Source organism: Salvelinus alpinus, chromosome 4 (assembly GCF_045679555.1).
Source record: "Salvelinus alpinus chromosome 4, SLU_Salpinus.1, whole genome shotgun sequence".
NCBI lineage: Eukaryota > Metazoa > Chordata > Actinopteri > Salmoniformes > Salmonidae > Salvelinus > Salvelinus alpinus.
Genome location: NC_092089.1, coordinates 75937594 through 75951820, shown reverse-complemented (window position 1 = coordinate 75951820; position 14227 = coordinate 75937594). Strand labels below are relative to the sequence as shown.

At 42.5% G+C, this 14227-nt stretch overlaps 1 protein-coding gene across 5 annotated transcripts; it reads right to left on the bottom strand.

Moving 5' to 3' along the window:
* Positions 1 to 5899: 5899 nt before the first annotated feature.
* Positions 5900 to 10032, bottom strand: LOC139574450 (putative nuclease HARBI1). Of its 5 annotated transcripts, XM_071399020.1 has the most exons (11): positions 9246 to 10030; positions 8886 to 8956; positions 8622 to 8798; positions 8470 to 8531; positions 8301 to 8387; positions 8172 to 8213; positions 7930 to 8103; positions 7815 to 7850; positions 7162 to 7716; positions 6769 to 6880; positions 5900 to 6674 (listed from the first exon to the last, which is right to left on the bottom strand). In XM_071399020.1, exons 1-8 carry the CDS (start codon positions 9401 to 9403, stop codon positions 7815 to 7817), a joined length of 807 nt encoding a protein of 268 aa, XP_071255121.1. In that variant the 5' UTR covers positions 9404 to 10030; the 3' UTR covers positions 5900 to 6674; positions 6769 to 6880; positions 7162 to 7716. The 5 variants fall into 5 exon arrangements, with proteins under 5 accessions (XP_071255121.1, XP_071255120.1, XP_071255118.1 ...); XM_071399019.1 differs by having other exon boundaries at positions 7815 to 8103; positions 9246 to 10032; XM_071399017.1 differs by adding an exon at positions 6977 to 7092 and having other exon boundaries at positions 7815 to 8213; positions 8301 to 8531; positions 8622 to 8956; positions 9246 to 9676.
* Positions 10033 to 14227: the final 4195 nt, after the last annotated feature.

The window sequence follows — 14227 nt, the reverse complement described above, 5'->3', positions numbered from 1 at the left end:
CAAGCCATTGACTCACTGATGAATGAAGATGAGCGATCGGCAAAGGCAATCTGTGGGCATCACAACATCGCTCTAATCACATTCAGAAGACAATTGAAGAAACTTGTGTGGACTTATGGAAACGCTCGGTAAGAAATGTTTTATGTATATAAATGTGTTGTTTTTTTAATTCTCAGAACATTAACCATGTGTGTTCGCTTGTTTTGTACTGTTCTGTAGTTGCGACCCAATGATTCGTCTGACAAAGAACTTTGCGTCCTGCAGGCCCAGATCAAAGCTGGCGAGACATTCAATAACGTCATCTTCACAGATGAATCAACCGTGGCCCTTGAGCAATTTGTTCAAAATTGCTACAGAAAAAAAAGGAAGAAGATCAAGCAAGCGGAGTCCCAAGCATCCGCTCAAACTCCATGTGTGGGGGAGAATTTCTCGCCAGGGACCATGCCCATATTTGATTTTGATGATAAAGTTTGGCTATTTACAAAGCAAAAGGTACATAAAATATTGTAGCCTACACCTCACGGACTGTTATGTGTTCCACAATAATTCACTCTTGCCTCCTTTTTCAGGTATCATGGCTCAAGATTTCTTTGAGGAAGAAATCATCAAGAGATATGCTGGACCCTATGTCAGAGAGGTGTTTCTGGGTGCACATAGTTTCTTTCAAGGTAGGATTAGAGCAATATTTTGTTACATTTAGGCCTCCTTACATGTATATTTGTATCTAATATTGGCTAAACGTCTTTTTTTCTACTCCAAATGCAGACAATGACCCAAAACACTGCCGCCCGGGTTTGCATTGCAAATGATGGCATAACCTGGGTCCAGACGCCAGCAGAGTAAGTAGACCTTTATGTAGTAAAATAAAGGTTAAATAAATAAATACATAAAAGATCTACAACACCTTCGGTAGGTCTACAGTAAATCTAAAAATGTTTTAAAATCATCTCTACATGTAGGTCTCCTGATTTAAACCCAATTGAACTTGTTTGGCATCAACTGAAAACATTAATCCGTAACTGTGCCAAACCGACGAGCAAAGATGAACTGGTCAAGGCCATCAAGATGTTTTGGATAGAGAAATTGACGATACAACAAATTCATTGATCATCTCAGCAAGGTTTTACCTGTGGTTGTGTAGCTGGGTGGAAGTGCGACTAAAATATAGTTCATATAAATATCCACATCTGAATGTATTTTTTCTCGTTATTTTATTAACAAAAGCACAAAGATGTTGATGAAGAAATACTGTACTGCTATTTTGAGTTAGAAATGTAACACTTTAGAGTACTTACACATCGAATACATTGCAAGTTGAAGGATTTTCACAACAGTAGCCGGGCTATAAAAAGTCTATTGTCCTGCTAATAGGAAACATTTGCATGATGGGCTACACCTGCAAAGACACAGCATCTTGTTTACATTCTTTATTGTAACCACAATGTCACACAATTTGTATCTACCTTTCCAATTACTTTTAGAGTTTGGGATTTACAAATGTGCGCTTTTCATTATTAGTTACATTGTTTTAGTTTGATCGTGCAGACTTTTTTTCTTTAAATTATTGTTTTATGTAGGATGCTACATTTTTGACCAGTTACAATTGTAAGTAGGCCTAATAAAAAAAATCCTACTTCTATTAGGCTGTTGAGCCTCAGCCTACCTCAGCCAGTTAAGTCATTTTATATATGTCTAGGCTCCGAAGAAATAGACTCCAATTAAGCCCTCTTATTGTTTGTAAAGTCAAATTAAAATTAAGATGATTTTTTAAATGAATTGCTCGCCTGGTGTAGGTTCTCCATCTGTCGGTGTGCAACACCTGCATAACAAGTTAGCTATATTTTCAGCACCAGCCACTGTTCACCTCCTATTGATTCCGCTGCGGTTGCCAGCAGTTGTTTTTTAATTTGAACCTTTATTTAAACTAGGCAAGTCAGGAAAGAACAAATTCCTATTTACAATGACAGCTAACCCCGGATGACGATGGGCCAATTGTGTGCCACCGTATGGCACTCCCAATCATGGTCGGATGTGATACAGCCTGAATTCGAACCAGGGACTGTAGTGAAGCCTCTTGCACCGAGATGCAGTGCCTTAGACCGCTGCGCCACTCGGGAGCCATGACCAATATAAACTCAGCAAAAAAAGAAACATCCCTTTTTTCAGGACCCTGTCTTTCAAAGATAATTATTAAAAATCCAAATAACTTATAACTTCATTGTAAAAGGTTTAAACACTGTTTTCCATGCTTGTTCAATGAACCATAAACAATTAATGAACATGCACCTGTGGAACGGTCATTAAGACACTAACAGCTTACAGACGGTAGGCAATTAAGGTCACAGTTATGAAAACTTAGGACACTAAAGAGGCCTTTCTACGGACTCTGAAAAACACAAAAAGAAAGATGCCCAGGGTCCCTGCTCATCTGTGTGAACGTGCCTTAGGCATGCTGCAAGGAGGCATGAGGACTGCAGATGTTGCCAGGGCAATAAATTGCAATGTCTGTACTGTGAGATGCCTAAGAAGCGCTACAGGGAGACAGGACGGACAGCTGATCGTCCTTGCAGTGGCAGACCATGTGTAACAACACCTGCACAGGATCGATACATCCCGAACATCACACCTGCGGGACAGGTACAGGATGGCAACAACAACTGCCTGAGTTACTCCATGAACGCACAATCCCTCCATCAGTGCTCAGACTGTCCGCAATAGGCTAAGAGAGGCTGGACTGAGGGCTTGTAGGCCTGTTGTAAGGCAGGTCCTCACCAGACATCACCGGCAACAACGTCGCCTATGGGCACAAACCCACCGTCGCTGGACCAGACAGGACTGGCAAAAAGTGCTCTTCACTGACGAGTCGCGGTTTTGTCTCACCAGGGGTGATGGTCGGATTTGCGTTTATCGTCGAAGGACTGAGCGTTACACCGAGGCCTGTACTCTGGAGCGGGATCGATTTGGAGGTGAAGGGTCCGTCATGGTCTGGGGCGGTGTGTCACAGTATCATCGGACTGAGCTTGTTGTCATTGCAGGCAATCTCAACACTGTGAGTTACAGGGAAGACATCCTCCTCCCTCATGTGGTACCCTTCCTGCAGGCTCATTCTGACATGACCCTCCAGCATGACAATGCCACCAGCCATAATGCTTGTTCTGTGCGTGATTTCCTGCAAGACAGGAATGTCAGTGTTCTCAAACCTATTGAGCACGTCTTGCACCTGTTGGATCGGAGGGTGGGGGCTAGGGCCATTCCGTCCAGGAACTTGCAGGTGCCTTGGTGGAAGAGTGGGGTAACATCTCACAGCAAGAACTGGCAAATCTGGTGCAATCCATGAGGAGGAGATGCACTGCAGTACTTAATGCAGCTGGTGGCCACACCAGATACTGTGTTACTTTTGACCCCCCTTTGTCAGGGACATATTATTCAACTTCTGTTCGTCACATGTCTGTGGAACTTGTTCAGTTTATGTCTCAGTTGTTGAATCTTATGTTCATACAAATATTTACACATGTTAAGTTTGCTGAAAATAAACGCAGTTGACAGTGAGAGGACGTTTCTTTTTTTGCTGATAGATATATATTTAAAATCAGAACATTAACCGTGTGTAGGTAGATGCTTGTATAGGTAGATGTGGAAAGATAGATACAAATGATTTGTTGCAAGTTGGGGGGGTTTCACACCTAGCTCGGCTATTAAACAATTCTTTAGTAAAGGTTAAATAGTCTATTGTTCAGCTAATAGCCCATCCTGCTATGCTTGTGAAAAAGTATTATTAGTTTTTCCCCTTTCCACATGTTAAAGATTCCATATGATAAAGTGTTTTTAGCCACAATCGGCCACCAACCCCAATTAATATATTTGGGCTCTGTCAATAGCGTGCTGGACTTCGGGCTAGAATGTTGAGTGTTCGAAACCTGCTCCCTGCTTGTTTCATTACATTATTATGCCGGTCTCAGAGGAAATAGCCTGGATTGTTACTCCCATCTCGTTCCTCGCTCTCGTCCACGCGTCATTCTCTGCCTGAGTAGCTCGCTTGTTTGGGGGCATGCTGGCAGGATGTACTGTTTTTTAATCTGTATATATGAATTACAAGTCAGCCTTTACTAAAATCATGTTTCTAATCTATTGCAAAGTTACAATGTGTAATCATTGATGTCCCAGGAGCAGTAAACACTGTTGAAGTGTATAATTGTAATACTTACATGCAGACACAGCATCATTCAAAGAATTTGTTTGATACACAGTTTGATACACCTGGTATTGGATATGACTGGGGGAAAAAAACTTTCTAAAATAGTGATTTTCGTAAATTAACTTTATGACAAAATATTATGCACAATTGTTTGTCTCTACATTAACATATTCCTCTCAAATTGTCATTTTTTTGCTTGACTCGTTATGACGTTATAATTACTTACATTTGCTTCCACCATAATGTTTTGTCAGCTATCTTTGGTGAAGAAAGTCACCAGGGACGGGTGGCTGGCATCAAATTCGTAATTGGAACCACTCGATATGATTGGTCATATAAAAACCTTGGGACCCAAATGCATAATGAGTGCTCTAACTCCCCCTTGTGGTGGTCTTGAGCAATGAAGCCGTGACGCTGGGTACCTCTAAGTCCCGCGGTGTAAGCTCGCAACTTTTAAAGGAGATACCACTGTAGGACACGGAAAGGGAGGAGAGTAGGTTCAAAGAGGCAGAATCAGGAGACAGGAGGGAGAAGGATTTAGGTTGTGCACGCAGGGTACACTAAATTAGAAGGGTTGCAGCCAAGGCGTTGGGAGTGTCTGTAAAGCCTACAGGGAGAAGAGCAAACAGTTATAGAAAACACACACATAGTTGACAAAGCTACAAAAGACCAAAATGAGATCATCTGAAAAGAACTAGGCAAGATACTAAAGTGAGCGAGTGGCGTGTAGCCTTCCTCTCATAACTCAGCAGAACCGTTTCAGTTTTGGCGACGAGACTGCTGCTGACACCACCGCCGCTAAAAAAAACAGGGGAGACTGAAGTACTAACACTAATTGCTAATTGCCTTGCAGAGGGGAAGAGCACACCTCCCGGTACTAATTGATGATTGCCTAGGAGAGGAGAAACCACTCCCCCTCCAATACAGCCACTGATTACCAAAACAACAACAGTCACAAATTGCCCTGCCCCATAATCCTGGGGCCTGTTGCACAAAACTAGGATAAGGGATTAAGCCAGGATATCTTGGTGATCCTGGCTCAATTGATCCGTAATCCGGTTGCACTAAAGATGGATAGGGGGCAGGAGGATATGTTATGGTATAAATTACCATGGAGATTTATTCTGTGGAGCTAGCCTGCTCCAGACCAGGCTAAATTCCAGGATCTATTTAATCTCATCCCTAATGTCAGTCAGCAGTCACCACAAATGGAAACCAATAGTTATTTCACTGCTCACTATACATTGTTATCACATATAACTAGACCCACTGTTATTATTTAAACGTTTGTGATCATTAATTTCAATGATTTTGGATAAAAAATGATTTTTAGATGATGTTGCTATCATTAGATAATTTACAGTTTCCCATAGACTATAAGGCTATATATAAAATGATAGAATATTAGGGCCACAGAGGGGAAAAAAACACAAGTCATAATATTGTAACCAGTTGTTTTAAAGGAGGACAGTTGTTAAAATGACAGATGTGGGGCATTTCGTGAAATTGTACTTCAGTATGGTTTCATAAACAAAGACATGCTGATGTGCCAGAATATTAAGTATCACATTGTCATAAGTATCAAAACTGTAAAAACAATATGTAGCTTTTCTGCAGAAAGAACCAGCCTCATAAATTTATGACTTTATCCTTTTTCTTCAGTGTGGCCCTAGTACTCTGTCATATAAACAAATACACATTCCATATGAATATAAAAACACAATGTGTAACATTATGTTCCTTTATTGAATAAGGACAAAACAAAGCAGGTAAACCATCAGCTCCTTTCGAAACTGAAGTCACAGTGACTCTACAAGATGGAAAGCACAGAATCCAAGCATATTATACAAAATGATACATACACATTCAAAGGTCTGTATATAACACACCCTGCATGTCTGCACACTAAAATAAATGCAGGACAAATCCATACACATCAACTGAACAGACAAATGAATGGATGCAGTAGCCTCCCTGCAGCCTTGTATTACACACAGTATACCGCACAAACATCATAAGAGGCCAAATTCGTCAAAAAACGAACCCAAAAAAAACCAAATTCCTCTGCCACCGCAGGACATATTTAACCAAAATTGAAAGCACACATACTAACTAAAATAATTCAACACATATTGGTCCCTCAGCAGCCGACCACTGTCGTCATCAGGGAAGATTGCCGGATTGTCCCAGTCCATGGCTGGTGGCACTCTGGGGGCCCTCTCCTTCCTCAGGCAGGCCACATTGTGGAGGACAGCACAAGCCACAGTAATATCACATGCCCTAACAGGGCTGACCCTTAATTTGTGAAGGCAGTGAAAGCGTGCCTTCAGGAGGCCAAAGGTCATTTCAACTCTGGCCCTGGTCCTGGCATGGGCATGGTTGTAGGCCTGCTGTGCTTCCTGGGGGTCTGTGAAAGGTGTCAGGAGAAAAGGCTGGCAGCCATACCCCCTGTCTCCCAGCAACACACCAGAGAATTCACCTGTCAACACAAAATCTCATCATTACTACCTCATAAACACAGTGATATTCTTGACACAGCCATGATGGTTATAAATAGGGGTTGTGTGGCTTACCTTGTGATAGGCACTGATAGATTTCAGAGGCCCGAAAGATTCTGGAGTCATGGACTGAGCCAGGCCATTTTGCCACAACATTGCTGATCACACAGTCAGCATTGCAGACCATCTGAAATCATAAGATGAGGAATATTACACCAATCAATGCACATCACTGGCAATGCAGAGTGTTCGTCAATGGACAATATCAAAAAGTTATGTTCACCTGAACATTAATGCTGTGAAAGGATTTCCTATTCACAAAATCGGCCTCATGGGCACCTGAGGGGGCTTTTATCCTTATGTGTGTGCAGTCCACTGCACCAATGACATTGGGGAAACCTGTCACACAAAGTAATGAGTATCCTACTATGTGTTAACAGTTGTCCTGTAATTTGTAGATCCTCTTACCTGCAATCCTATAGAACTCCTCTTTGATGTCACAGAGTCTTCTGTGGCCAGGGAAGGAGATGAAGACATCTGCTAATGCTTTGATAGCCAGACACACACTCCTTATTGTGCGGCAAATTGTGGCCTTGTTCAGCTGTTCTGCATCCCCCACTGAGTACAGGAAGGCTCCACTAGCAAAAAAGCGCAAGGCCACACAAACCATTTGCTCCACACTCAGTGCATGGCTCCGTGCAGTGCGGTGCTTAATCCTGGGACCCAGTAGTCTGCATAGATACCTGATGCCATCTGCAGAAAACCTGTATCTTTCATATAGATGGTCATCAGGGAAGGCCAGTGGGTCCAACCGGTCCCTGAAGACCCTTTCTCGCCTGAAGGCTCTCCTCAGCACAAGTGCTTCTTCATCCACCACATCTCGCACGAATGGGCATGCCATTGTCAGAGCAGAAAGGAACACACAATTTTGGGCCTTCATATAGGCTAGTGGCCACACCTGGTGCTGGGGGGGTGGGCAAAAGAGGGCGATGCCTTATAACGATGACTTGGTTGTACTGATTGCTGGGAAAATAAAAAAAACCTTAGAAAGATGCCACCGTCCTGTGTGCTCACAATAAGAGCTCATATGTCATGGCTCACTTGACTTTACGAGAATATACCTAATTTTTATTTTGAGCTGTGTCATCTTCTTGGAGCTGGGGGAGGAAAGAAAAATAATGATTAATACATTTGTGTTACAGTTAGCATACAGTGTACATTGAAGGCATATCTCACCTCCCTCTCAAGTTTTTTTATTTCAAGGTCCAGTTTCCTAATTGTCCTCTTTTTTATTTCGGACTCCAGTGCAAGATTTTCCATCTTTTTCTTCTTGTACTGAATGTCTATGTCTGCCAGTTCTATTTGGCGCCGGAGGTGGTTGCCATACAACTTTCTGATAGCTTGTGAGCTCTGTGAACACAATACAATTAGCGCAGCTGGAATTTGGCAGGATGTGGTGTCCTTTTATTAATACGCACTATGTTGCCAGGCTGGTTTTCCCACTGTATAGCATCTGGGTCCTGTAAAAGAAATTAGATTTTTTGATTTTGATGAGGACTCCTCACCATTGTAGAGTAAATAGTACTTTCACAGTCTTAACATGATACCTCATGCCTTCTGGAATCCAGAGAGATGGTCTCCTCCTCATCATCGTCTCCATCATGTGCTGTTGCTGCTGCACTGGGGCCTTCACCCTATCACATTTAATCGGATTCATATTGAAGCTAGTAGACAAGACATGCCAGGCCTACAGTATGCCTTTGATGGAGTACTCACTGGATCAGCATCGTCTGGTGCTTGTGCTGGTGGCTCTAACAGGAACACAGTGCTGCCAGACACTGCAAGGCAATAGGTAAACCAAAGTCAGACAGTCCAAATTGATTCAATATGAATGTGGTTGTATCCCATGTAGAGATGGAAGGACATACCTTGAATGAAGCGGGTGGCATCTTGGGAGGAACCTATGCTCGTCTCTTTCCCCCCAGGGATCCCCTCTAAGACGGGCCTGCCTTTATTTAGCTCCAAGGCCATGTCCTCTGCTGGGGTAAGGTCAGCCTTTGGTGACCCACCACCCGTGCCTTGTCTGTGGGTATTCTTTTTCACTGCTAAAACAGTACAGACAATGTGTGAGCAGGCACCTTCTGGGTACAATATATGCTTGTGCTTTGTTAAATATTAGTCAGGGACCATACCATTCTGCAGAATGTTCTTGTATTTGATTTTGACCTGCTGCCATGTCCGTTTTGGCCCGTTCATGTTTAATCTACACACACACACACACACACACACATTTAATGGAGTCACACTGCAAAAAATTACTTGGTATTTTTGTCTTGTTTTCAGTAAAAATATCAAAAAATTTATCATAGCTTTATACAGTGTGATGGAGTTACTTTACACAATTTCACTCATATCTGCAGTGCATTTCAATTAAAAATTTAACCGTTTCATAATTACAGTACAACTGCATTTTTGGAGATGTGAATTAAATATTTGAATTGTAATTGTGATGTTTCAGCGGAGCGGTGAGTGTGTAATTGTGCACTACTTACGCATTCAGGCGGTCTGCAATACTTTGCCACGCTTTTTCTCTTTGCTTTATCACTGTGGCGGTGTTGCCTTTCTTCTTAATTATATCTTTTACCTCCTCGTATGCCTCCATGAGGATTTGTGCTTCCGACGGGGAAAAGTACGCGGCTCTAGTTGCCATGGTAAATCAGTTAATCTGTGATCTGTGGCGGGGTCTATTTGAGTGAGCCGTGAGCGCGCACCTATCCAGGATTGGTTTCACCTGGCTTAATGAATCCGTGTCTGCTCATCCTGGCTTGGTCTTTGTGCAACCAATTAAGCCTGGACGCACATGTTTTGGCTTCATTGAGCTCAGCTGAGTCATTTATCCCGGATGTCTTAATTCTACTTTTGTGCAACAGGCCCCTGGTTGATATGTCAACAATCATCTACAAGTTAATAGCAGTCAGCAGTTTACACACCAAGTAGGCTACTGGGAAGACAGGCAGCACTTCAAGTAGGTGGCCCTAGCTTGCAAGACAGTACTAAACAACAGATAAAGACAAAAATGATACTTATCACTCCTGGAGATATTAGGAGTCCTCTAGATATAGAATGAAGCATGGTAATTGTGTAATCATTTACATCCAATTAAAAGAGACAGAATCAGATTAGTATCACAAGATGAAGTGTGTGGATATGGAAGATGTCACAACACGCATGTCCCATGACTGATAATGGCTTTTCTCTGACAGGAGATCTCAGCTTGTAGATGTCTTGATGTTTTCCCGAGTTTTATGATGCATGATGTTCCGTGATCCGTGAGCAATCATGCAAGTCTGGCTGGGAACTACGTGGGATGGAAAACAGCACTTTGTGACAGAGTTATCGATGAAACAGGAAATACTGCCATCCAGAGGTCAGATTAAAAAGAATCCATGATTCACATTTTTGAAGACATTTTGTTAATCAATACAATGTTGAACATTCTTCACCGTGAAGATGAGCTCCATACCCTATCTGTCTAGTGCCTGCCACAATGCTATTTCAAACTAATTTCCATGTAGTTCTAGTACTTGCTACTTTCTTATTTTTGTTAACACTGCCCCTTTAATTGTCTCTACAGGTTCAGGAAAGCACCTTCTCAACCTCAGCTGCCCCTGATGTCACCAGGCAGGCCAAAACTCCATCCCAACAAAACAAGCAGACATTTCCAGCGTCTTTTCAAACAACTTGTACACTAAAAGGGCATTATCACCATTTTCACAGTACAATTCCAACCTCATAGTGTATTTTTTTTTTTATATATGTACTCAATGGGTAGTTGCTCGGCAACCTATCTTATTGTCTCAGACATGTTCAGAAAGGGTGGAAGACGATGACAAAACCAAGACTTGGCTCTATATTATGGGAAATGCACTGGTAGCTGTGTTTCACAATGATGCCATGATACCAGTGGACGATGATTGCATTTGACATTGTCTCAAATAGTTTTAAGGTGATACCAGAAGCCCATAAATATGACATACTGTAATGAGTCCTGCAGGATGGGTGGTTTGACTGTTATTGACTGTGTTGTCTCATACTGAATGGATATTATAATATATATATATATTCACACACTACTGTTCAAAAATTTGGGGTCACTTAGAAATGTCCTTGTTTTTTAAAGAAAGCGCATTTTTTGTCCATTAAAATAACATCACATTAATCAGAAATACAGTGTAGACATTGTTCATGTTGTAAATGACAATTGTAGCTGGAAACAGTCGTTTTTTATGGAATATCTACATAGGCATACAGAGGCCCATTATCAGCAACCATCACTCCTGTGTTCCAATGGCACGTTGTGTTAGCTAATACAAGTTTATAATTTTAAAAGGCTAATTGATCATTAGAAAACCTTTTTGCAATTATGTTAGCACAGCTAACATAAACTGTTGTGCTGATTAAAGAGGCAATAGAACTGGCCTTCTTTAGAATAGTTGAGTATCTGGAGCATCAGCATTTTTGGGTTTGATTACAGGCTCAAAATGGCCAGAAACAAATAACTTTCTTCTGAAACTCATCAGTCTATTTTTGTTTTGAGGAATGAAGGCTATTCCATGTGAGAAATTGCCAAGAAACTGAAGATATCAAACAACGCTGTGTACTACTCCCTTCACAGAACAGCGCAAACTGGCTCTAATCAGAATAGAAAGAGGAGTGGGAGGCCCCGGTGCACAACTGAGCAAGAGGACAAGTACATTAGAGTGAGTGTCTAGTTTCCTCAACTGGCAGCTTCATTAAATAGTACCAGCAAAACACCAGTCTCAACGTCAACAGTGAAGAGCCGACTCCGGGATGCTGGCCTTCTCGGGCAAGAGTTGCAAAGAAAAAGCCATATCTCAGACTGGCCAACAAAAAGAAAAGATTAAGATGGGCAAAAGAACACAGACACTGGACAGAGTAACTCGTCCTCGAAGGCCAGCATCCCAGAGTCGCCTCTCACTAACTTTTGACTGGTACTGTATATGTATAAACACAGGTCAATCACGTTTTTGATTGCACTGGGCCTTTAACCATGTGGGAGAAATGCAAAACTGACCCGAGATCACTGTCTAAGGGCAACTTCAGCCTATTCCCACCTTCAGCCAGCGTGTGACAGAGAGGCATCACATTAAACAAACACAGAGGTGGTTTAGGGTGCGTTCCCGCCTTCACTAGACATTACATCGCTGCACGCCACACAACTTCATAATGTAGGTTCAAAATTTATCTCCAGAGCCCCTGCCCTCCCCATTAGGGTGACCTTTTCCCAAAAGGCCTCAGTCACCAGTCTCCAAGTAAAGGTGTGTGTGTGTGTGTGTGTGTGTGTGTGTGTGTGTGTGTGTGTGTGTGTGTGTGCGTGCGTGCGTGCGTGCGTGCGTGCGTGCGTGCGTGCGTGCGTGCGTGCGTGCGTGCGTGCGTGTGGAGGGAGACTAGTTGTTTGATGTGATCAATTTCCCCCGGGCTATCTGGGGGTGGTGGTAGTTGCGTGACCTCGAACGTTTACATAGATGAAACGTCGTTCTCCAGGATGTTTCCAGCCGAGAGGGTGAACAAGAGGCACATTCTTAAGGAGGTGTCAAGAGAGGTGGTTGGGAGGGAAGGCCGCTGGTGGTGGTGCTGCTACCCGTTTTCCTCCCTCAGCTGGCCATGTGTGCCGCCATTCATTCGCCAGACCCTCGGCCCCCTAAATTAACCACTGAACAATAATCAAATCGCTCCCTGTATACTTGCATTCCTCGATGGTATTAAATATACACATTATACTGTATGTAGGGCTATATGGAGATTGGGAATTCCCTGGGACCTTAAAATGTGTTGGGGTGTGTGTGTGTGTGTGTGTGTGTGTGTGTGTGTGTGTGTGTGTGTGTGTGTGTGTGTGTGTGTGTGTGTGTGTGTGTGTGTGTGTGTGTGTGTGTGTGTGTGTGTGTGTGTGTGTGTTCCTGTCTGCCTGCATGCGTGTGTGTAGAAGGATGAATAAGTGAATAAATCAAAGGAGGCTTAGCACGGCATCCACAAATCTAAAAGGGGGCATCTGCATCTGACATCACAGTACTGTTACACCACATCCTTATGAAGGAAAACTTGAAAAGGGATATATACTTCCTAAGTCAATACAACCAAGATAAAGAACCAATAGTTTCACAGGTGAAACTCAAGGTGATTTCTTCATACACTGTTTCTATATGTCAGTGTATTTATATCAGCCATTTAATATAACCATTATCAACTTGCAATTCTCCTCTTGATTTTCACAGTCAATAATCTGTTTTGATATAAAACAGGAACAACACTGAATAAAAAAAAGTTTGTGAAAAATTGACATTTGAAGTGTAAGTCCAATCTTTAGCTGTCGTTACTTCGAGTCACACCAGCCGATGCAGTTGTCGAAACGTGCTCTCCGTGCCTTAGGGCTCCTGACTGCAGCATGGACTTTTTGAATCACAGTTGCATAGCAACCCATCTCCAACTCTAACATGGTTCAACCGACCAGCCCAGCTCAACCACCCCCGGAGTAGATTTCACTTTTGTTTCACAGCCCTCCACACTCACTTTCACATGATAAACTGTGTTCTTCTGTTAAGTGATTGCTGATTTGACTCAAAATCCATGTCTGGCGAGGTGTGATATTCATGTTCAGCAGTTTCTCACTTTGTCAGTCATAACCTAAGCAATATCTGCAGGGAACTGGTACATCCCATCCCCAGGCACGTATGGACGCCCTATATCAATGGTATTCCTATGTATAAGCTAAACTTTTCATTTTCAGCAATTATCTGGATTGATATTTAATGCTAATAAAATACTGAGTAAATTACAAACTTATTGTGTAATGTTCCTTTCAAACAGAGCATAGCCTCTTGATTCTTTCACTTGCCCAAGACATAACCTTATTTCACCATTCACTTCATAAAGAATTGATTACGCTGCCGTCTGCTGAGATAAAATGGGCTTTTATTAAGTAACTGCGGCTAAGTATGCTGAGTACACCGCGACACAAACACGTGCACATACAAGCGCATGAAAGCACGCACGCACACACACAAACAATGAATTAAGGGGTGAGCCAAGTGGGAAGCTTTATTATGCAGCCATGTAGCTGGATGGTGAGTGTGTCTGATTTATGTTGGGATGGTCGGGAGAGATTTGTCAGAGTGAAGGGTGGGAAGGAGAGAGAGAGTGTTTGTGCATTCATATATGTGTGTGTCAGGGACTAACATAATGAGTTTGTTATTTTCAAGTGCTGAGCTGTAAAACATCTAAGGGTCGGGGCTCTGGTGTTGCAGGTGACGAGTTCGGGAGTCTTTTAAGAGGGCATACAATGTGATGTCAACTTGACAGAAGGTCTCAGACTAGTTTGGAATGAAACAGTTCTTGCACTGTTTGTGTGTTTGCATGGTTAAAAACATGCCACACAAATAACTGCCACTTTTGCATGGATGTGTCGCACCATTGGGAGTATAGTAAAAAAGTGTGCCTGCGCGTTTGTATGTACGCG

Bases quoted from the DNA above. Each gene is read 5' to 3' on its own strand.
- LOC139574450 (XM_071399016.1), bottom strand. From the start codon at position 7,633: ATGAAGGCCCAAAATTGTGTGTTCCTTTCTGCTCTGACAATGGCATGC. The intron at 6,881-6,976 runs GTGAACATAACT...TTATGATTTCAG, and splicing joins TTCACAGCATTAATGTTCAG to ATGGTCTGCAATGCTGACTG. The intron at 6,675-6,768 runs GTAAGCCACACA...TTGTGTTGACAG, and splicing joins CTATCAGTGCCTATCACAAG to GTGAATTCTCTGGTGTGTTG.